Here is a 23,545-nt window from a genome sequence, read left to right on the forward strand (position 1 = left end):
ATATACAAAACACAATGTTTATAAAGACACCACACAGTGCAACAGTTCACATTTTATTGACATTGTACAGGCTTACCCAAAAGGTCGTTTCTATAACAAATAAGTAAAGCATAGACAGAAATTACAATCACAGAGCACGAAAAACCAATGGGAGTTCACTTAGAGTACAAGTTTGACTAACTGAAAAAGAATGAACGGGCAATTTCTAATTTTAATCGTTGATAGTGAACATGGGGGCACATATTCTGCTTGTTTTGAGTGACGCTACTTTGCAATGAGGGCATGAGGTTGGGGTGTGATGGCTCAGAGCTCCAGCTTGCCCAGGAAGCGGAGGTTGAGAATCTTCAGCTGGTCATCCAGCTCCATCCTGACAATGCCGTCGTCCCCGTCGATACTCAGTAGGATCCCTGTGGCCTCGCGGTCCTCCCCTAGAATCACCTTCACCTGGAGAGGCGCACCACAGACAACAGATGACACACCAAGAGCAGCCAGGGCCTTACAAACCCAAAGAACCATGCATCTATCCACTGTCCAGTCCTCCAGACCCAGAGCTCTGTGAGTCCAGTAAAGGGGTGTTGTGGTGAAAAACAGCCTTACCTTGTTGTTCTTAGTTGGAGTGACAGGCTCCAGGTGTTCACTGGAGATGCTCACCACCTTCTCTGTGTCCTGGAGGAAGACGGAGCACATGCCACCCTGAGGAAGGAGAAGACGCATCAGGTCAATGATGGAGTACTTGATATAGGAATCAGGTTAAAAGTAATGACGAAATGTTCCACCCTTAAATATAGTTGTGAAATGTTCTTGTTTTAAGTATGATTAGTACCTTCTTAGTAGTGACTAATTATTACACTCTGAAACTGTGTGAGATGTTTAGAATATACTACCTGGTAATGTGTGAGTGTAGGACCAGTAAAGATTATGACATTGTGGTACTATTTAGCAATGTGAGTAAGAGTTAGGCCAGACAACAGACAACAAAGGACAAGGAGAACTGTCTACAGGCAACTGAGAAACCAAGATAACTGAGGAATTTAGGGAGGAGAGAAACTGTTAGGCTTGTGTGTGTGTATGTGTGTGTGTGTGAACTGATGGTCAGGGGAGCAATTATAAAGTGGAAAACTACAGCCTGCCTACAGAGGGGAGGGATTTTTTTCTCTGACGTGTGCATATAAAAATATTGTACGACCATTTTGTTTTAGAACGTTCTCAATGAATAAAGCCTGATGATTGTATGCTGGGCTACTTGGTCTGATTATTAGAGATTTACAACCTCTGGGATACAGACTGAGTAATAAGTTCATTTTTTAAACATTGGGATAGAAATTCACGTAACAGTACTTTGGGGGGGGGGGCTTCTATTTGTTTATAGTATAATAACAATTATATAATATAGGCCATTTAGCAGATGAATTTATCCAAAGCGACTTAGTAATGCATGATTACATTTTACGTATGGGCATCCCTGGGAATCAAACCCACAACTCTGGTGGTGCAAGCGCCATGCTCTACCAACTGAGCCATAAAATGCTATTTTGTCCTGCTACAGTGGTAAATATGAAAGTAAAAGCTTATTCCAAATGAAGCGAACACCCCCACCTCTCCATCATGGTTTAAACCAGTGACAGTTTGTTCAGGTTGTTTCAATCGCAGTAATCTCTTTACTCCGACTGTCTGGCTCTCTCTCGGTCTTGAGCTTTTGCTAGCAAACTTGCAATATTGTTTCAACTGGGTCCAGCCAGCTAGCGAACTTGCAACATTGCTTCAACGGAGCCCTCACAGTTTCCTACGCCAATGAGCTCAGGACAGACACAGATGGCTCTATTTCCGTCCCGTATTTCAGCCCCTTTTCAGGTGTCGAATTTTCTTTTTACAAAATAGGTCAATTTACCAGCATCAATTAATTCAGGTTACATGAGCGTGTCATTACACTTTGATGTTTTGTAACATGTCTCTTTCTGTTCATTAAATGTTAGGTGCACTGTTTGGATGCTGGAATTATTTTGGAATGGACGAATGTGCGCAGGTAGCCTACTTTTTGAAGTGATTTGTTTGACAATCAGACGAAAACATGACTGGTTGTGTTCACGTCACATTAAAAAGGTAATACATTTTTACAGTGAAAATACATGTCTTTACCATTAGGCCCATAAAAATGTTTCACAAATAGGAAGTCCTGTGGAAAAAAATCCCCCCCCCCCCGCCGAATGTCAGTATAATTCCCACTCTGTTCTAGTGTGAATGAAATAAAAACATTTTCTAATTAATTCATTTTGAATTTCAGTCTGTATGGTTTGTATCGGTTACATCAAAAGGCAATGGGATATCAAATATGCAGGATGATACATTTTGATCAAATGTGAAGGGGGGGGGGAGTTGCTCCATCTTAGCAGTGTCTTTCTTCCATCAACAAGACAAAATTATGGAGACGTTACTGTCAGGAATCCACAGTTAATTTCTACTCACATAAAACAGATTACTACATACAATTTGTTATGGTGACGAATCACAAAAATTAACATTTCTATCCAACTATTTTTCCCCTAAAAGCCAGTCATGTTCCCTCCATTTCACTCCAGACAGAAAACCTTTCACCCCTGTAGCATCTAGGTACGTGGAGGAGTGTTGTGGTCTTTGCTACTCACCGTGACACTGCGGATGACGCCTGTCTGGTTAACCACCTGGCTGTCCAGGAAGGTGTCCTTAACGCGCACCAGGATGTCGGTGGTGACCCAGTCGCAGGAGGTCTGGTCGATGTTGGAGCCGGGGGTGTGGGGGTTGTAGCCGCCAGGGGAGGGGGCGCCGGGGGTCATGGGGCTGTAGCCTACCGGGCTGGGGCTCGGACTGGCCTAGGGTGGGGTGAGACGACAGGAGGAGACGGAGATCAGGGCCGGGTTTCTAGATAGTGATGGTACTTAGGCTTAAGAGTGTTTTAACAATGCATCGTTCCTACAACAGCCGAAGATGTAATGCGCGTTTCTCAAAACACCACGCAGAGAGAACGTTCGCTTAGTAGTTGGGAGCACGTGTCGATACTGATGGGAACAAAAGGAAGGCAACGCTGCTCTCTGATCAGCGTTCTCTTTTCAAATCTTACTTTAGACACCTTACCTTAAAAAGAAAACACTCAAAAAGACACACACACATATATATATTGCTTTTTTTGTTCATTAGTCCACTGTTAATACAGTCCCAAAATGTTTTGCATGCCAGTAGTCAAGTTTAAGATATTGGACTTTCAAGAATCAAAGTGTCACATCATCATGATGATACAAAATGCATGCAAGCGAACATTCTCTCTGCGTGGTGTTTTGAGAAACACGTGTTACATATTCGGCTGTTGTAGGAATGATGCATCGTTAAAACACTTAACAGTGCAGATTTTTCCTTTTAATCTAACAGAATTGTATGATCACCTATAGCTGCTAATAGGCCTATTGAGGCGGCTTATTCTATAACAAAGCACTAAATCACATATTTGGTATATCATTGTGCACGTTACACATATACAGTGCATTCGGAAAGTATTCAGACCACTTGACTTTTTCCACATTTTGTTATGTTACAGCCTTATTCTAAAATTGATTAAATTGTTTCCCCCCCCAATCAATCTACACACGATACCCCATAAAAGACAAAGTAAAAACCGGTTTTTAGAATTTTTTGCAAATGTATAAAATAAAAAGAAACTGGAAGTATCACATTTACATAAGTATTCAGACCCTTTACTCAGTACTTTGTTGAAGCACCTTTGTCAGCGATTACAGACTTGAGTCTTCTTGGGTATGACGCTACAAGCTTGGCAAACCTGTATTTGGGGAGTTTCTTCCATTCTTCTCTGCAGATCCTCTCAATCTCTTTCAGGTTGGATGGGGCGCATCGCTGCACAGCTATTTTCAGGTCTCTCCAGATGTTCGATTGGGTTCAAGTCCGCGCTCTGGCTGGGCCACTCAAGGACATTCAGAGACTTGTCCCAAAGCCCCTCCTGTCTTGTCTTGGCTGTGTGCTTAGGGTCGTTGTCCTGTTGGAAGGTGAACCTTCGCCCCAGTCTGAGGTCCTGAGAGAGGTTTATCAACAAGGACCTCTTTGTACTTTGCTCAGTTCATCTTTCCCTCGATCCTGACTAGTCTCCCAGTCCCTGCCACTGAAACACATCCCCACAGCATGATGCTGCCACCACCATGCTTCACCGTTGGAATGGTGCCAGGTTTCCTCCAGGTGTGATGCTTGGCATTCAGGACAAATAGTTAAATATTGGTTTCATCAGACCAGAGAATCTTGTTTCTCATGGTCTGAGAGTCCTTTAGGTGCCTTTTGGCAAACGCTAAGCAGGCTGTCGTGCCTTTTACTGAAGATTGGCTTCCGTCTGGCCACTACCATAAAGGCCTAATTGGTGGAGTGCTGCAGAGATGGTTGTCCTTCTGGAAGGTTCTCCCATCTCCACAGAGGAACTCTGGAGCTCTGTCAGAGTGACCATCGGGTTCTTGGTCACCTCCCTGACCAAGGCCCTTCTCCCCTGATTGCTCAGTTTGGCCGGGCGGCCAGCTCTACGAAGAGTCTTGGTGGTTCCAAACTTCTTCCATTTAAGAATGGAGGCCACTGCATTATTGGGGATCTTCAATGCTTCAGAAATGTTTTGGTACCCTTCCCCAGATCTGTGCCTCGACACAATCCTGTCTCGGAGTTCTACGGACATTTCCTTCGATCTCATGGCTTGGTTTTTGCTCTGACATGCACTGTCAATTGTGTGACCTTATATAGACAGGTGTGTGCCTTTCCAAATCATGTCCAATCAATATACATTTACCACTGGTGGAGTCCAATCAAGTTTTAGAAACATCTCAAGGATGATCAATGAAAACAGGATGCACCTGAGCTCAATTTTGAGTCTCATAGCAAAAGGTCTGAATACTTATGTAAATAATGTATTGTAGTATTGGTAAGACATTTGCAAACATTTCTAAAAACCTATTTTCGCTTTGTCATTATGGGGTATTGTGTGTAGGTTGATGAGGATTTCGTTATTTTTTAATCAATTTTAGAATAAGTCTCTAATGTAACAAAATGGAAAAAGGGAAGGGGTCGGAATACTTTCCGAATGCACTGCATATTGAGGCAAGAATTACATAGCCTAAAATTAGCAACAGAACTCGATTGAACATCAAATTGATTTCAATATATAGGCCTATGTAGCCTACTTTATTTATATTATAATGCAGTCATCCCAGTTTGCATTTTAAGCATATTTTTAACCTTCACTTGTTTGAAACATTTGCAAAGACATTGGCAACTTTGTATTTGTAGTCAACTTCATTCTGGAGTTAACGGCGGTCAAAGGGACAGATAAACATCTTGATTCTATGTTTGGTGGAGAACTGAGTATAAGGTGACACAGAAGGGCAACAAAGCATCTGGACCACTAGAATAGCTGAGGCAGTCAGTAAATAACGAGCATTTAAGAGCAACTTCAATAACAATGGTTTTGAGAAACAGCTCGGAGATGAACGTTGCTCCTGTGGAGGTTCTAACAATGAATTTAGCAGATTAGCATCCAAACGTGTTTGATCGTAATACTTTTCCCCCCCTGGTAAGACATGCCCATTGTATAAACCAACAGCATTAAGTCTTACTAGTGGGAAAGAATGACATGTCAACACACTGAAAGCTAAAATAGCGTATTGCAACACACTTAAAGAGAAAGACAGATGTCCTGGAAATAATATGAAGTGCGTGGCAGGGCACGACATTAACGCTTGTCCGGGACAAGTAAAATAAAACAATAAAAAATTGGACAAGAATATTATACACTGAGTATACCAAACATTAGGAACACCTTCCTAATATTGAGTTGCACCCCACCTTTAGCCTCAATTCGTCGGGGCATGGACTCTACAAGGTGTAGAAAGCGTTCCACAGGGATGCTGGCCCATGTTGACTCCAAGGCTTCGCACAGTTGTGTCAAGTTGGCTGGATGTCCTTTGGGTGGTGAACCATTCTTAATACACACGTGAAACGGTTGAGCGTGAAAACCCCAGCAGCGTTGCAGTTCTTGACACAAACCGGTGCGCCTGGCACCTATTACTATACCCAATTCAAAGGCACTTAAATTTTTTGTCTTGCCCATTCACCATCTGAATGGCACACACGCAATCCATGTCTCAATTGCGTCAAGGCTTAAAAATCCTTCTTTAACCGTCTCCTCCCCCTCATCTACACTAATTGAAGTGGATTTAACAAATGACCTCAATAAGGGATAATAGCTTTCACCTGGATTCACCTGGTCAGTCTGTCAGGGAAAGAGCAGGTGTTCTTAATGTTTTGTCAACTCAGTGTAGATTGAAGTTACAAAAACAACACAATATCAAACAATTACGCCGATGAGAATTTGATCAGAGAAGCCAACATTGGAATAATATTCTAATCTATTTTTCATGTACATAATAAAAATAAACATAAGTCAAAGTGTAGGTGATATGCATATCGGCTACAGCCTCATGTCCAAACCGATGCTGACATGAGGGAGGCGCCAAAAAATGTAGCCAAACTTTAATTACATAAATATAAGCTAAACGGCAGTCATGTTTGACAAATATAATGAAAGATTATTCAAATTAACGTCTAAAGGCTTGATTCTGTCGACAGGCACGGTTCGTTCAGATCAAACCACCACAAGACCGGAGAATGAAGGACAATGCTTTTGCGCACCGCACATCACCCACCTTGAATCTGAGCAGATGCGGTCAGCATTTTGAAACTATTTAACCATAAACTTAACTCTTTAAAACCTGGACATTTTATGTCATTTTATAAAGCATGTCTTACCTTGTTTCAAAGAAGCTTAGCCTAGCCAAAACACAACCATACAAATGTTGAGGGAATTATTTGATAAACTATTCATATGCCATTGAAACCAGCATCTCTTATGTTCTTATTGGTTTCCAAATTAACTTATTTTATTGTTTAGCAGCTAAAGGCACAATCCTGGTCATATTAGTAACCCATGCTAGTTGCTGCATCTTTAGATCTCCCCTCTTCATTTCTAACAGATATTTTCCTCTGTCACATGAAAACGCTTGCGAGTGCGGTGTGCTTTTGTGAACGTGTTTTCCCGCTAATTGCATTTTGGAACATTCGTGTGTAGCCTACAGCCATGTGCACATCAACATTTCTATCAACATTTTAAGCTCAATGGTCTGATCGGTTGTGTCAGCTTCATTGCTTTAAAACAATGTTATGTGCAGTGGGTGTATGAATTTTATTAAGACATAAAAAGTATTTGGTTGTAATTGTAATGTTGCAATATTTTCATAGGCTTCCAAGGGTGGCCCAGCATCCTCCATGGGAGCCTTAAAGGGGCAGTGTTGTATTTTGAGACAGGCTTGAATATGCAAAAAAGCCAATGGGCAGAGTGTAGCCTACATTTGTCTGATTCTCTATGGTAAAAAAAGATAGTGTTAAAAGTAGTTCCTTGCATCATACAATGATGTAAAAATGGTGTTACAGACCAATTTCTATTTTTGGACAAGTGACTTGAGCTTTCAGACAAGTAAAAAAAATAAGTTATACTAAGTGGCAGAACATTTTTATGTCAAGCGTGGTGGGTCTTACCTGGTATGCCATGGGTGAAGGGGTGGGATGGTAGCTGGCTGGTGAGTGTGTGTTCTGATAGCCCACTGGGCTGGGGGCCACCTGATGGTAGCTCTGGGGACTGGGGCTGGGCTGGTACGAGCCCTGTGGGGAGGGGGCAGTGTACGGCGAGTACTGTTCAGTGTTGTACCTGAGGAACACACACAGTTAGTGGACTTGGCTAGGACAGAGAGAATCAAACCCACCTTGAGCAGCTGGTCGCCACTGTAAAAGGGGCCTAGAGACATTGAAAAAGATAGCAAACAGACAATGGAATACTGTGCGTGTGTGTGTGACTCACATGGCTGGGGTGCCTGGGGTCTGGGGGTTGTACTGGGGGTTGACCTGGGGTGAGGGCACCTCTGGGTAGCCGGGGGTCTGGGGGTTAGGCGTAGCCCCGTAGCCCTGAGGGGACGGGGAGGGCTCGTCATCATAACCAAACTCATAGTCATCATCCGCCCTAAAACAAGAGGAACAGAGAAACAGGTTAAAGGCGGTTTCCAAAAAGTTATCCTACTAAGGAAACATATTTTCAGGATCTGTAGAAAGTACAGAAAATAGCTGTATTCACTTTGACAACTCTTGACCAAGACAAAGACCAACAAACCCTTATCAACCATAGACTGCTGAGGCACTTTCCCACATTTAGTTTTTCCCACATGTAGACTACCTGGATGGTGTGTTGGGGTTGTTGGGGTCCCACGCACCGCTCTGCCCCGGCGTCCTGCTCCCATCATGCAGCGGGGTCTGCGAGCCGTAGTGAGGCGTACGGCTCCCTGTGGGGAACAAGGATTACCACAATGAGAATAGTTCTATTGCAGGTCATAGATATACAGTTGAAGTCGGAAGTTTACATACACTTAGGTTGGAGTCATTAATACTTGTTTTTCAACCATTCCACACATTTCTTGTTAAAAAACTATAGTTTTGGCAAGTCGGTTAGGACATCTACTTTGTGCATGACAAGTAATTTTTCCAACAATTGTTTACAGACCGATTATTTCACTTATAATTCACTGTATCACAATTCCAGTGGGTCAGAAGTTTACATACACTAAGTTGACGGTGCCTTTAAACAGCTTGGAAAATTCCAGAAAATGATGTCATAGCTTTAGAAGCTTCTGATAGGCTAATTGACATAATTTGAGTCAATTGGAGGTGTACCTGTGGATGTATTTCAAGGCCTACCTTCAAACTCAGTGCCTCTGCTTGACATCATGGGAAAATCAAAAGAAATCAGCCAAGACCTCAGAAAAAAATGGTAGACCTCCACAAGTCTGGTTCATCCTTGGGAGCAATTTACAAACGCCTGAAGGTACCACGTTCATCTGTACAAACAATAGTACGCAAGTATAAACACCATGGGACCACGTAGCCGTCATACCGCACAGGAAGGAGACGCGTTCTGTCTCCTAGAGATGAACGTACTTTGGTGCGAAAAGTACAAATCAATCCCAGAACAACCGCAAAGGACCTTGAGAAGATGCTGTAGGAAACAGATACAAAAGTATCTATATCCACAGTAAAACGAGTCCTATATCGACATAACCTGAAAGGCCGCTCAGTAAGGAAGAAGCCACTGCTCCAAAACCACCATAAAAAAGCCAGACTACGGTTATGTCGATATAGGACTCGTTTTACTGTGGATATAGATACTTTTGTACCTGTTTCCTCCAGCATCTTCTCAAGGTCCTTTGCGGTTGTTCTGGGATTGATTTGCACTTTTCACACCAAAGTACGTTCATCTCTAGGAGACAGAACGCATCTCCTTCCTGTGCGGTATGACGGCTATGTGGTCCCATGGTGTTTATACTTGCGTACTATTGTTTGTACAGATGAACGTGGTACCTTCAGGCGTTTGTAAATTGCTCCCAAGGATGAACCAGACTTGTGGAGGTCTACCATTTTTTTTCTGAGGTCTTGGCTTTGCAACTGCACATGGGGACAAGTATCGCACTTTTTGGAGAAATGTCCTCTGGTCTGACAAAAATAGAACTGTTTGGCCATAATGACCATCGTTATGTTTGGAGGAAAAAGCGGTTGGCTTGCAAGCCGAAGAACACCATCCCAACCGTGAAGCACGGGGGTGGCAGCATCATGCTGTGGGGGTGCTTTGCTGCAGGGGGGACTGGTGCACTTCACAAAATAGATGGCATCATGAGGAAGGAAAATTATGTGGATATATTGAAGCAACATCTCAAGACATCAGTCAGGAAGTTAAAGCTTGGTCACAAATGGGTCTTCCAAATGGACAATGACACCAAGCATACTTCCAAAGTTGTGGCAAAATGGCTTAAGGACAACAAAGTCAAGGTATTGGAGTGGCCATCACAAAGCCCTGACCTCAATCCTATAGAAAATGTGTGGGCAGAACTGAAAAGGCGTGTGTGAGCAAGGAGGCCTACAAACATGACTCAGTTACACCAGCTCTGTCAGGAGGAATGGGCCAATATTCACCCAACGTATTGTGGGAAGCTACCCGAAACGTTTGACCCAAGTTAAACAATTTAAAGGCAATGCTACCAAATACTCATTGAGTGTATGTAAACTTCTGACCCACTGGGAATGTGATGAAAGAAATAAAAGCTGAAATAAATCATTCTCTCTACTATTATTTTGACATTTCACATTCTTAAAATAAAGTGTTGATCCTAACTGACCTAAGACAGGGAATTTTTACTAGGATTAAATGACAGGAATTGTGAAAAACTGAGTTTAAATGTATTTGGCTAAGGTGTATGTAAACTTCCGACTTCAACTGTATATTCTGATTGAGGGCCATTGAGGTATTCCCTTGGTGGGGTGTGTCTCACCATCGTGTAAGGGGGTCTGGGAGCCATACATGGGGGTACGGGAGCCTGTCCCGTACATGGGGGTCTGGGAACCGTACATGGGGGTGCGTCCGTGGGTGGAAGTCATTCCTCCATGCCTCTTGGCTCCCCTGAATGTAACAAAACAAGTCAACACACATTAACATACTCAAAAGGTGAAATACTGCATTAATATCACTGTGTTCACAATATATAATTGTAATAGATCTCTGATGATTTGAACGAACATTGTGGTGAGACGCTGTCGGTCCACAGAGATGGTCTGGCATGTCGAGTGCAGCTCCACTCTGGCTGTCGACTCTGTGGCATCCTTCACCACTCCAATGTATCCTGGGAAATAATGGCAAGGGTTAGGCCAAAAGATTCCCCAATGAGAATGATCAAGTGTTGAAAGTCCAACACCCATTGTGCAACATCCTCTTCTGCTAAACATGTTTATTGTTCATTCTGCAGCAGAGGACAAGCCCATCTGGTTCCCATGTAACCTGGTTCAGTCCTTTTTCTGCGTTCATAAGTGGGAAACTACTACTTGTAAAAAAAATACTACTTGTAAACTGAGAGAAACGAGTTGTGTGCATTCACATGCTTTGAACTCATTGAGAACGCAGATTAGCTATCTCTCTCTCGCTCTCTCAGTTGTATGCTGGTATTTAACAAATTTACGAGATGTTATGAACGCAGCATTACCCTTGTATGGTCCCTGGGAGATGCGGACGGTCTGTCCAATCAGGTCGTTGTCCCTCCTGCCCCGGCCGCGCCCCATCTGTCCACCTCCTCCACCGCCCCTCTGCTGCTGGCCTGAAGGAGAGGACAGGAGTTGTGTATGGCCTCTGGTCTGATAGTTGTTATTTAGTGATGTATCCTGCACTAAGCGACTGTTCCCTAATGTCTACAAATCAACAAAGGCTTATGGTGAGAGTGGGACTAGGACCTCATGCTCTCTGTGAGCTGAGCTGTACTCTACTCACCACCACCTCCGGGATGCATGGGGCTGCTGATGCGTGGACTCATAGGAGCGAAGCCTCCCACGGTGAAGTTTGTGACGTCTCGGGGCTATAGCCAAAGAATGGAAGAATCAAATGTCAACAACAGCTCTGATGGTTCCCACTGGACAAGGTTAAGAGGTGATGGCATAGATGGAAGACTTGAAAGTGATGATGTAAAAGTGGTGAGAGCCAATGGGAGATGGACCTTGGAGCCCCCGGCCAGCACCACGTGGCGTGTCTTGCAGACGAACATGCCCCCGTTCTCCACCAGCTTCTTACAGTGCAGGAAGGCAAAGCCTCGGAAAATGTGGCGGATCTCTCCCTCACGCCCCTGAAAAAAAAAAAAAACACACACCACTTATATGCTAACAATCTACTCATTCTAATCGCACCTTTGGCAAATAGAAAAATAGCTAGAGATGGGCGATAAGGCCTAAAACTCAACATACAAAAAACAACATTTTGTGAATGAAAATACGTCAAAGCTCTTCAAGCCGACTGCTACCAAATGTGTCAATGAGGGCTCAAGTCCAGACACTGGCTTTGAAAATACAGTAACCAAACCTAGATGGAGGCCTATAGTAGCGCCCAATAAAATATATATATTTGCTAATTCCGTTGAGTTCCCCGCCCCAAATTCCATTCGCTGTTTTGTTTTTCCTGGTTTCAGATGTCATTTTTTTCAGGTTTTGGCTCTCAAAATCACTTTGATAGAAAAACAACAACATTGTACGTTCTAAGTCCACAACAAGGCTTAAACGACATCAGGAGACCATGTTTGAGGTCTGGGAAAAATCAAAGGAATTTTTGTACACCAGCAAGAGACTTGTTTGGTTAGCAGTGTTTCTATAGCGCACAGGTGATTGCAGAGTTTGCTAAACAAATCGCCGCTGGATTGATGCAAATAATCACGGTTATTCTGCCAGGTAGGCATAGGCTACTTTGTAGTTAACATTTAACTGAGAAGGTTTTTTGGAAAGCCTCTCCATCTACCAGAATAGGGTTATCATTAGCATCATCGCTAACGGCTACAAAGTGGTAGACAAACGCAGACAGGCAACTTGCCTCTTCAGAAAGTTGAAGGAAACTAAGAATCACTGATGCATTTTGTTCATGTATTATGATAATCTTAGGCATATTAATAAATGTTCTAATAAGTTCAATACATTGAGTTGATTTCCTACTAACGTCAATACATTTTTGAATATTGTTGAATTCCGTTTTAATGTCTGGAATCCGTGATTCCGTCCGCATTCTCTGCATCGCAGATTTTATAGGGCCCTACTATAGATGGAGTTGAGAAATACATTTTCTATGAGTTTAGACCTATAGAAAAAAAGAACTGTGATAATGAATCTTACCGAGTGTGGCCCGTCGATGACCTTGACGATGTCTTTGACGTGGATGTTGTTCTGCTCAGAGTCCAGCGCCACGGCAAAGCGGTTGTCTTTCCGCCGATTCACTGCCTGGTGACGCACCGTCAGCACCTTGCCGTGCATGTTGAGGACCTGGGGATAAGGGGGAAAACACGTATTCTTAGCTTCAACCCCGCAGCGCACACACACACACACACCAATTGATTAATGGACTTCTGAATGTATATATTTTATTATCTTACTTTGTTTGCTCTTTTCAGTATTAAGCTACCAGGGAAAGTCGCTCTGGATAAGAGCGTCTGCTAAATGACTAAAATGTAATGTAAATGAAAGGGCTGAAAATAGCCCATATTAATATATGTAGCCTTAGAAATAAGGTTCATGAAATCAATAACTTGTTAACATCAGATAACATTCATATATTAGCCATTTCTGAGTCTCACTTAGATAATTACATTTTATGATACAGCAGTAGCAATACAACAATATATCATCTATAGAAGAGACAGAAATGCTTATGGGGGAGATGTTGCTGTATATACACATATACACACTGCTCAAAAAAATAAAGGGAACACTTAAACAACACATCCTAGATCTGAATGAATGAAATAATCTTATGAAATACATTTTTCTTTACATAGTTGAATGTGCTGACAACAAAATCACACAAAAATTATGAATGGAAATCAAATGTATCAACCCATGGAGGTCTGGATTTGGAGTCACCCTCAAAATTAAAGTGGAAAACCACACTACAGGCTGATCCAACTTTGATGTAATGTCCTTAAAACAAGTCAAAATGAGGCTCAGTAGTGTGTGTGGCCTCCACGTGCCTGTATGACCTCCCTACAACGCCTGGGCATGCTCCTGATGAGGTGGCGGATGGTCTCCTGAGGGATCTCCTCCCAGACCTGGACTAAAGCATCCACCAACTCCTCGACAGTCTGTGGTGCAACGTGGCGTTGGTGGATGGAGCGAGACATGATGTCCCAGATGTGCTCAGTTGGATTCAGGTCTGGGGAACGGGCGGGCCAGTCCATAGCATCAATGCCTTCCTCTTGCAGGAACTGCTGACACACTCCAGCCACATGAGGTCTAGCATTGTCTTGCATTAGGAGGAACCCAGGGCCAACCGCACCAGCATATGGTCTCACAAGGGGTCTGAGGATCTCATCTCGGTACCTAATGGCAGTCAGGCTACCTCTGCGAGCACATGGAGGGCTGTGCGGCCCCCCAAAGAAATGCCACCCCACACCATGACTGACCCACCGCCAAACCGGTCATGCTGGAGGATGTTGCAGGCAGCAGAACGTTCTCCACGGCGTCTCCAGACTCTGTCACGTCTGTCACATGTGCTCAGTGTGAACCTGCTTTCATCTGTGAAGAGCACAGGGCGCCAGTGGCGAATTTGCCAATCTCGGTGTTCTCTGGCAAATGCAAAACGTCCTGCACGGTGTTGGGCTGTAAGCACAACCCCCACCTGTGGACGTCGGGCCCTCATACCACCCTCATGGAGTCTGTTTCTGACCGTTTGAGCAGACACATGCACATTTGTGGCCTGCTGGAGGTCATTTTGCAGGGCTCTGGCAGTGCTCCTCCTGCTCCTCCTTGCACAAAGGCGGAGGTAGCGGTCCTGCTGCTGGGTTGTTGCCCTCCTACGGCCTCCTCCACGTCTCCTGATGTACTGGCCTCCATGCTCTGGACACTACGCTGACAGACACAGCAAACCTTCTTGCCACAGCTCGCATTGATGTGCCATCCTGGATGAGCTGCACTACCTGAGCCACTTGTGTGGGTTGTAGACTCCGTCTCATGCTACCACTAGCGTGAAAGCACCGCCAGCATTCAAAAGTGACCAAAACATCAGCCAGGAAGCATAGGAACTGAGAAGTGGTCACCACCTGCAGAACCACTTCTTTATTGGGGGTGTCTTGCTAATTGCCTATAATTTCCACCTGTTGTCTATTCCATTTGCACAACAGCATGTGAAATGTATTGTCAATCAGTGTTGCTTCCTAAGTGGACAGTTTGATTTCACAGAAGTGTTATTGACTTGGAGTTACATTGTGTTGTTTAAGTGTTCCCTTAATTTTTTTGAGCAGTGTATATACACACACACACACACACACACACACACACACACACACACACACACACACACACACACACACACACACACACACACACACACACACACACACACACACACACACACACACACACACACACACACACACACACACACACACACACACACACACATACATACATACATACATACATACATACATACATACATACATACATACATATATATATATATATACACACATATACACACATATACACACACACATACGTACATATATATACACATATACAGAGCCATATCCCTGTAATGCTTAGAGAAGATCTTATGTCAAGTGTTATTGAAGTGTTGTGGTTGCAGGTTCACTTGCCACATCTAAAGCCTTTTCTTTTGGGGTGTTGCTATAGGCCACCAAGCGCGAACAGTCAGTATCTAAATAACATGTGTGAAATGCTTGATAGTGTATGTGATGTAAACAGAGAGGTCTACTTTCTTGGGGACCTGAATATTGACTAGTTTTCATCAAGCTGTCCGCTCAAGAGGAAGCTTCTTACTATAACCAGTGCCTGTAATCTGGTTCAAGTTATTAATCAACCTACCAGGGTGTTTACAAACACTACAGGAACAAGATCCTCCACATGTATCGATCACATTTTTACTAATACTGTAGAACTTTGTTCTAAAGCGGTCTCCGTACCCATTGGATGCAGTGATTACAATATAGTGGGTATATCCAGGAAAGCCAAAGTTCCAACAGCTGGGCCTAAAATAGATTGCGCAATATCACTCAAGTTCCCATTTGCAGAACAGATTCTGGACAAACCATCTCTCCAGCAGGCACACAGCCACGACTCCAAGCCCACACACCCAATCACTTATAAATTAACATTTATTTTGTCCTGATCTGAACCTGATCATTTCTAAAAGGGGAAATGTATTTTGTGGAAGATTAAGAGTACCAACCTGGAATGTCTCCCTCTCCAGCCTGACAATAACTCCCACGGTCTGGGGGTCCAGTTGGACCAGCTCTCCCCACTCGTGCTGGCCCCCGGCATCTACCCCTGACGCTGTCTCAGAGCACAGCTGTAAGTCCCGGGGCAGGACCTTCAACTGTAGAGCACACACAAACCCGTAACATCGATAATGGTTCACTGAAGTTATGTAGGAATTATGCAAAAATATAATCACAAAAAAGTTAATGTCCCAGTCCAATAATGTGACATTGCTTACCTCGTGCATGGTGAGGTCAGAGAAGAGGATGACAAAGTTCTCCTCCACGCGTACGATGAGGCCGGTGTCGCCCTCGTAGCGGCCTGCTATCACCTTGACGTGGTCACCCATGCGGAAGTACTTCCTCAACTCATGGGCCGGGAACTCCAGAGGATCCTGCACACAGACCAGGCATCAATGACAAACCATTATTTTGTATCAATGCCAATAAGAATGAACAGAACACAGTGGGAATGTCTGGCCGCCTCATGTGAACTTTTTGATCCCATAATTCTATCCCTCCCACAATTTTGGCAAGCCCAATGTCTTCATCATGCTGTGATGTGAGTTAGTTTGCTGGTAGTTCTCTCTAAATTCCAGTTTATGTGGCTTGACTAATAAATAACCACATTGTTCCTATGCAAACAAGAATCTGGTTTGTAACCGCTTGACCCCGGGTCATTCAGTGTCTTTGGGTATTCTATCACTCCTGATTTTTGGGAAGCATGATGAAGTAGTCTATTCATGACTACAGACGGCACAATGCTTTCTTCATGCTGTGATGGAATCGTGTTTCCTCTGCATGCTATTTGCCTTGGCTGAACCAGGATCTGGCCTTCCAGCCAATTCAAAGCAGCCTGTGTTGGATTTAATAAAAATTTAATAAAAGAGCTTGTCTGTAGTCAAATGATTGCGCCGCTTAGTTCATAGAACTGCAGTTACGCAAGTAACCTCCGATGTCCAATATTAGCAGATTTTGGCTCTAGCTTTTGAACGGCTGGAGGAACTCAGAAACACATACATTCTGTTTTCCTCTACGACACTCATAAGCCGCGCAGGACACTTTAGAAGGGACTGTGACAAAACCGCAATTGAAAGCAATGCAGATTATATTTTTATACACACAATTATTACCTGATGAGCTTCCCTGATGTTTTCCTGAACTTTACAAAACCTTTGATGCATTTCAGTCACTTTGCGATGCAATTAATTTTTTACACCTTTCCTATATTAAAGTAATTTCACATATGTTCTTATTATCTGCATAAACATAGAAATATGGTTGCAGTTTGTAATCTGTGCTAGAATGGTTATAAAGGCCATAAAATGGAAAATAAAATTAAAATAAATCCACATTGGTGCATCTCTATAAATTATTATTTTGGATTGAAAAACAAATCCAGGCTACACTTGAACGTCTAAAACCAGATAGAAAGTATGCAGAAATTATAACGGACATTGGAAACAATGGAAATAACCGCCCTTTTTCTGGCCCGCAAATTGATGCACCGATATTGACAAATATCGGTCCAAAAACACAAAAATCATCCCTCCGTTGATTGCCCACCCCGGTTTACTGGTAGTTCATTAAAATTCCAATTTATGTGGATAGACTAATAAATAACAACATGTCATTCCCATGCTAACAAGAATCTGGTTCATAACGGCTTGACCCAGGGTCATTGGCTTTGGGTTGTTTTTAACAACATGTAGACTGAATATCTTACTTTAGGGCCTGAGAATATATCTGCACAAAATTCTGTCGAAAACCTGCAGAACATTATGTTCTGTTTTGACAATTCTAACCAATGTGAACATTTTTCCACAGAATTTGACTTTAGGCCCAACACTAGTAGGACAAATCTGAAATGTCCTCCCAATTTCATTGTCTGTTTGGCGCTTGTCATTACCTTGAGGTCCTCATGCTTGGGCATGATGGTGATCTTGTTGCCATCCACACTCAGGATCTTGCCTTGCAAGTTGATCAGCTCTCCTTCACACACCTCCACGTTGTCCCCGGCCTGGAGGTTGTGCTCACGCTCTTTACCTGTGGTCACACAACAAGATATGTCTCTTACAAAAGCATATACACACATGTAAATGAAAACCAGCAAGTAAATACCAAATCTCATATATCCTGAGTATGCCTTAGAAGTGGCTGTTACCTGCGGTTTCAGTCACCACCTCCAGATCAATGCCTTCTGGCTGGTCCTCAAACTTCTCCAGCTCCGATAGAGTGGGTTTCACTCCTTCAGTGATCTGTAGAAGACGATAAAAAGAAGAAGCCATTGGTACAGATAACTAAGACCACTTTTCTGCTCCGTTTTTCCCTATAGGGCTGTCAAATGGTTAATAAAACAGTGGTATTGAGGCAACATGGTCGTCTTACCACAGCAGACATGGCAAAGCTCTTGAAGAGGAACCCTTTGCGGCTGTAGCGGTTAGCTTCAAATATCATGAAGTCCCCGTCATGGCTGACATCCCCGCCAAGTGACCTGGAAGAAAACACCGCCATGAAGTAACCGAGGCGGTGATCTTACCCATTTAGGATAGTGTAATCAAATCCCCAATAATGATAGTCTTTAGGACATGTTTCTTTGTACCTGATCTTTTCTGCATCGAAGAGTCTCTGGGCTGGTCTCTTGAACTTCTTCCGCTTTGCAAACCAGTCTTTCTGAGAGACAGACAACAAGAAGAATGTCAGGGGATGTCAAAGTGGAGGGTGGTGAGTAAACAGGTGGTAACAGAGTGGTGCTGTTGCTTACCATGCTCATCCGGGCCTTGATTCTGTCTAAATCTATCCTGGGAATCATCTTCAGTGATATCGTGTTCTGACTGGGCTCCACATAGTCCACCTAAAGGAGGAGAATACATGTATGTTTCAAGAATATGGTAAGGATATTTACCTTTGTCTTCAAAATCAATTTTCATCAGTCTTCACAAGTGCTGACTTCCACAATGTGTTTCAAGCATACCTGGGCGATGTCATCTTTGTATAGGCCTCTCTTGAGTCGGACCCAGGACTTGGGCTTGAGGTTGGTCACCTCTTTGACCACCTTGAGGACATCTGTCATCTCCTTGATGGGAACCATCTGCTGGTTCCAGAAGCCCATCCTCAGGTTGCCTATACCGTCAATTGCAGCCTTGACGTGCGTCTGCTTGTACGACTCCACATAGATGTAACCTTTGACATGTTCAGGAGCCACTACCGACTTGATTTGGAGAGGCTGTGTAGAAATGGTGTATAGGAAATGTAAACGGTTTCACAGGTTGTCAAAGCTCCCATTTATTTATTTTGTATCTACAAGAGATGTACAGGCTATAAAGAGATCAATCATATAACACACTAAGTGCAAACATTAGTGTCTTAATACATGGAACATTTCCATGCAGAGAATGAGGGCGGGGACATACCGTGTCTGTGAATTGATAGGCAATGAATTTCCTCATCAAGGCGATGGCAGTTGCTCTCTCTTCTCCAATCTGTAATGACAAAATAATGCATGACAAAATTACTTTTTTAATTGTGTGCTGAACTTTAGGATGTTTACACAAATATAAGCTTCATACCTTACACTTGACCGTCCAAAGATTAGGATCCCTTTGAAAAAGAAAATATAATACCAAGACCATTGAGAAAATTAATATATTGGATCGTTGTAGTCCACTAAAAAATCCATTCCCCATTTTGGTTAAGGTGACACATACTTGACGCCAGGGAGCAGCTGCTGCTGGGTGATGTCATCAGACAGTTCCTCAGAACCCCCAGGAAAACTAGAGGGAATCAAAACCGATATTATTTCAGTCAAGGGGATATCTGGTCAAATAAAATGTTGAAATTGAAATTTGGGCCAACTATTTTGACAGATTACTGTGAAAATACTCACTCATTTCCTGATTGCTTGGCATATTTCCTCATGTAATATTCACCCAAGGCCTCCTCTCTGGAATCTCTGAAATATCCAAACATTCAAATGTCAGACTTCCAGAACAAAGCTTTGCATAGTAACAACTGAAATATCAATGGAAAGAAGCCTAGCCACTCATAGCCCATAAGAACACATTACCTCCAGAGGTTCTGCAGCCTGCGGGAGCCAGAGTTATCCTCATCCAGGACCACATGGTCAATATTGGACACTGAAGAATAAAGCAGACTCAGTAAAGACATTACAATCACACAAAAAACTATTTAATGTATAAGATTGAATGTAAAAGTTTCCTTCAGCTCAAACAAGTGGTCCTTTAAGAACCTATCTGTGTATACCTATGTCTAGCCCCAAGTGATAGGTGGGTCTTTTTCATATTGGAAGAAGTAAGATAACACTTACCCTCAGCTTCCTCTGCTCCGGGCCAGGCAGGTTTAGGTAGAGGAACACACATTAACAGCCAAATGAGATTGTCATGTGCACACAGCAAAGAGTGACATGGGCACAGATAGGAACAAGTGAAAAAAAAAAAAAAAAAAAAACATTAATTATGGTAAAAGACTAGACCGTATGGCACGAGACCATGAATGATTGTAATGTGGATAATTGTAATGTGGATGCTTATGAGTCTTTGTGATATGGCTGATTGATGTGCCACGAAAAGCTTAAACAATATCAGTTAGCTAATTCACACATTCACTTTCTTGTAACAGGTAGCATTTCAGGCAAATGGTCACATTTGGTTCACGCTTTGATTACATGCCTAAAACACCATGGTCAGATTATTGACAAGTCATAACTCTGCTGGTGTCAGGTTAACATACCATCCAACAACATTTCTACAATATTTTCCTGACTAGTAGGCCATCACTGTAAATAAGAATTTGTTCTTAACTGACTTGCCTAGTTAAATAAAAAAGTAAGTAGGTCAAAGCTGTCAAATAAAATATAATAATTTACTACTTCATACAGGTAGCCTCAGTTATTATAGGAGATCCCAATAATGTATTTGCCGTCTGTGCTCCTTTAGATTAGATGTGCGGAAATGTGGGTGGAGTTATAACAGAATGTGACTTGTTGAATGAGAGATAACTAATCCATTGAATTAGATACAAGGAAAACAGACAGCAGAAAATCTGGAATTGATTTACCGTTAACTGAAGGAGGCATGCACAAGAAAAGGAATTATTAGCACAGGAAGAACAAGGTCAATAATCTCACATATAATAATTTGGGCTTAGATTTTATTATTGTATTTGTAATGATTCCCGTCCCTTCCTGAATCCAAACAATACTACAGACAAATCCATCATACCTAAGCATCTGCACACCACCCATAGGAAAGTCATTTTCTAATCATTTAAATGCAACAAAGTTCATGACCTGAGTCCTCATCAACAGACAACTGCCCCAACGTTGTTCATATAGAATTCCCTCTCAGGTATTAGATATCCTTAAACACGGCCGCAAGTGTGACCTTACCTTTCTCCAAAATATCCTCAGCGCCTTCCTCCCACGGGTCTTCATCTTCATACTCATCGTCCACATCTAAACAAAACCAGAGGAAAAAGTAGAGTTTCTTTCAGATACATTAAACCAAAACGTTTTGGTGAGCAAGAACATGTGGACAACTATTCTACACCACAATGGTATTATTAGAGTGAAGATTTGTCTTACCGGCTTCGTCCAAGATGAAACCTCCATGCCTGGGTTTCTTTCTGGGACGGTCATCATCGTCCTCTTCCTCCTCTTCGTCATACTCCTCCTCATCTGCCAAGTCTTCCCCTTCCTCTTCTGCTGCCTTATCACTGCCAGATAAACTTGCCTGCCCATCTTCCTATATAGGGGGAAACATTCAAACCACTCACAAGTTATGTGAATGCAGTGAAACTTGCAATGTGAATTTGGAGCCAATCTAGGTTTGTTAGCATACATTCTGATACAGTAGCAAATTGAGGGCCATGCATGCACAGGTGCATCTGTTCCACCACCCACCCATTCACACTGGGCAAGTTCCATCCATGAACAGCCAGCTACTTTGCATAACCTGACGTTAGCGCTGTGTTGTTACAGATAGCTAGTTACTACTAGCTAATAACAGTGCCGGGAACCCTATCTTACACGAATGACAACGCTGCCATGTGACCAAGCTGTTAACAGCTATCTACCTAGCTATCTAGTTAGATTAGCTGGCTTAATGTTGTTAGCTGGCATGCAGTGTTAGCCAGAGCCTTGTTAGCTAGCTAGCTTACCTCTGCCTCATTTTTGTCCACCTCCTCGGCTTCGCTGCTTTGTTCACTCTGATTGTCAGAGAAATCGCTGTCCTCACTGTCCGACATTCTTGGAGCCGGGGTCTCCTCTAAAGAGGCTGCGTTGAAAAGCACAATGATTTTAGTTTTCTAACTGGTGTTAGTTCAGACAGTCCTTGCTTGGGTGATACTGAAAACTAAATACTAGCTGCTATCTACCACTGTACTGGCTACAGTAATTAGCCAAAAAGCTGGAGTAAATATGTTTTAGGATAACAAGCTTAGCTACCTTATTCTCCAACAATGCATATTAGAGTTAGTTATTTAGCTAGCTTATTAAGCTAATGTAACCACCGAAACCATAGAGAGAATGTACAATGTTGATAGCTAAACGCGAAGGCAAGGCCTAGTAGTAGGATCACGCTAGCAAACAATCCACATTTGCAAGTATATTTTCATAAATATATTCCAAGCATAGTTATATCTTACCTTTCTAAAACACGCGTCTTGGTTTGGACTTAACTAAAACAAAAAAAATATGCTATTAAATAGATACTTTTCTGTCACTTCCACGTCTTCCTTCAATAAACAGAATCACGAGATTTGGAAGGCAAAATACCAAATTCTCGCGATGGTTCGAAATAACGGTTAAAGTGGTGCAGTCTCATCAAAGATGTCTATGTCTGTGGTCTCATGTCCATAACAGCACACCTGATTTTATGGCTGTAATAATAATGGTGAAGGTGCATAAAGATGTCGGCCCCCATGTACTTACCACAAACGCCTCATTTGCTAAGTTCGCCATTTTGTACAGAGCCCTCCTTTACTATTTTTTTATTGGCATTATAATACACCTGATCCCAATTCTAGCTCCAAGACTGCAGCAAAAAAAATATTTCAACGACAAAGTAGATTGTGCTGATTTATAGGCACATTGAACCATGCCATAGTTTAAAACGTCTGTGGATAGATAGTGCTCATAGGAATACATCATATCTGAATTCCTCAATCTTTATGCACCATAGTGACTTGAGATACCAGTATCTGACTCTATGCTTACCAACTGTTTAAAAAAAAAAGTTTTTGTGGTATCATTATGTTGTTGTTTTCTTTTTTTCCACATAGCCTAGTGATACAATGTAACTACTATATATATAAAAAATTAAAAAAAGAGATACACCAAACATTAGGTAGCCTAGGCCCATTATTAGTGATGGGGGAAAAATCGATACAGATACATATCGCGATATTACAATGTTTTATTTATTTAAAATTTTAACTTGATAGCTTTAGCTAGCACCAGTCGGCTGTAACTGCACCAAAACTCTGCTATTTTTAGTCCTATAGCTTGTTCTCCATCTTCTTTTAAAATAGTGAGCCAACATGATTTCAGCACTTTTATTTCCATGACTAGCTAGTTTCCATCCAATTGTTGACAGATTTTCATCCAAATATTCTAAAATCTGCATAAA

The 23,545-nt window shown here is 42.5% G+C and overlaps 1 protein-coding gene across 2 annotated transcripts; it reads right to left on the bottom strand.

The window, feature by feature from the left end:
• Positions 1-40: 40 nt before the first annotated feature.
• On the bottom strand, positions 41-22,685 carry LOC311105454 (transcription elongation factor SPT5). Of its 2 annotated transcripts, XM_084147608.1 has the most exons (30): positions 22,563-22,672; positions 22,077-22,192; positions 21,502-21,661; positions 21,307-21,372; positions 20,227-20,238; positions 19,966-20,035; positions 19,786-19,851; positions 19,607-19,672; positions 19,469-19,499; positions 19,313-19,381; positions 18,874-19,125; positions 18,664-18,753; positions 18,502-18,572; positions 18,288-18,393; positions 18,064-18,157; positions 17,809-17,945; positions 16,139-16,294; positions 15,872-16,018; positions 12,802-12,948; positions 11,646-11,771; positions 11,423-11,507; positions 11,142-11,252; positions 10,682-10,784; positions 10,437-10,564; positions 8,294-8,399; positions 7,925-8,083; positions 7,606-7,774; positions 2,643-2,846; positions 598-693; positions 41-444 (listed from the first exon to the last, which is right to left on the bottom strand). In XM_084147608.1, exons 2-30 carry the CDS (start codon positions 22,161-22,163, stop codon positions 304-306), a joined length of 3,255 nt encoding a protein of 1,084 aa, XP_084003734.1. In that variant the 5' UTR covers positions 22,164-22,192; positions 22,563-22,672; the 3' UTR covers positions 41-303. The 2 variants fall into 2 exon arrangements, with proteins under 2 accessions (XP_084003734.1, XP_084003735.1); XM_084147609.1 differs by lacking the exon at positions 20,227-20,238 and having other exon boundaries at positions 21,302-21,372; positions 22,563-22,685.
• Positions 22,686-23,545: the final 860 nt, after the last annotated feature.

Source organism: Coregonus lavaretus (genome assembly GCF_964263955.1).
Source record: "Coregonus lavaretus genome assembly, chromosome: 30".
Lineage (NCBI taxonomy): Eukaryota > Metazoa > Chordata > Actinopteri > Salmoniformes > Salmonidae > Coregonus > Coregonus lavaretus.

Excerpts from the sequence above, each read along its gene's own strand:
- LOC311105454 (XM_084147608.1), bottom strand. The coding sequence starts at position 22,163 with ATGTCGGACAGTGAGGACAGCGATTTCTCTGACAATCAGAGTGAACAA. Across the intron at positions 11,508-11,645 it reads TGCTGGCCGGGGGCTCCAAG|CCCCGAGACGTCACAAACTT; the intron begins GTCCATCTCCCA and ends CTTTGGCTATAG. Across the intron at positions 8,084-8,293 it reads AACCCCAACACACCATCCAG|GGCGGATGATGACTATGAGT; the intron begins GTAGTCTACATG and ends CTCTTGTTTTAG.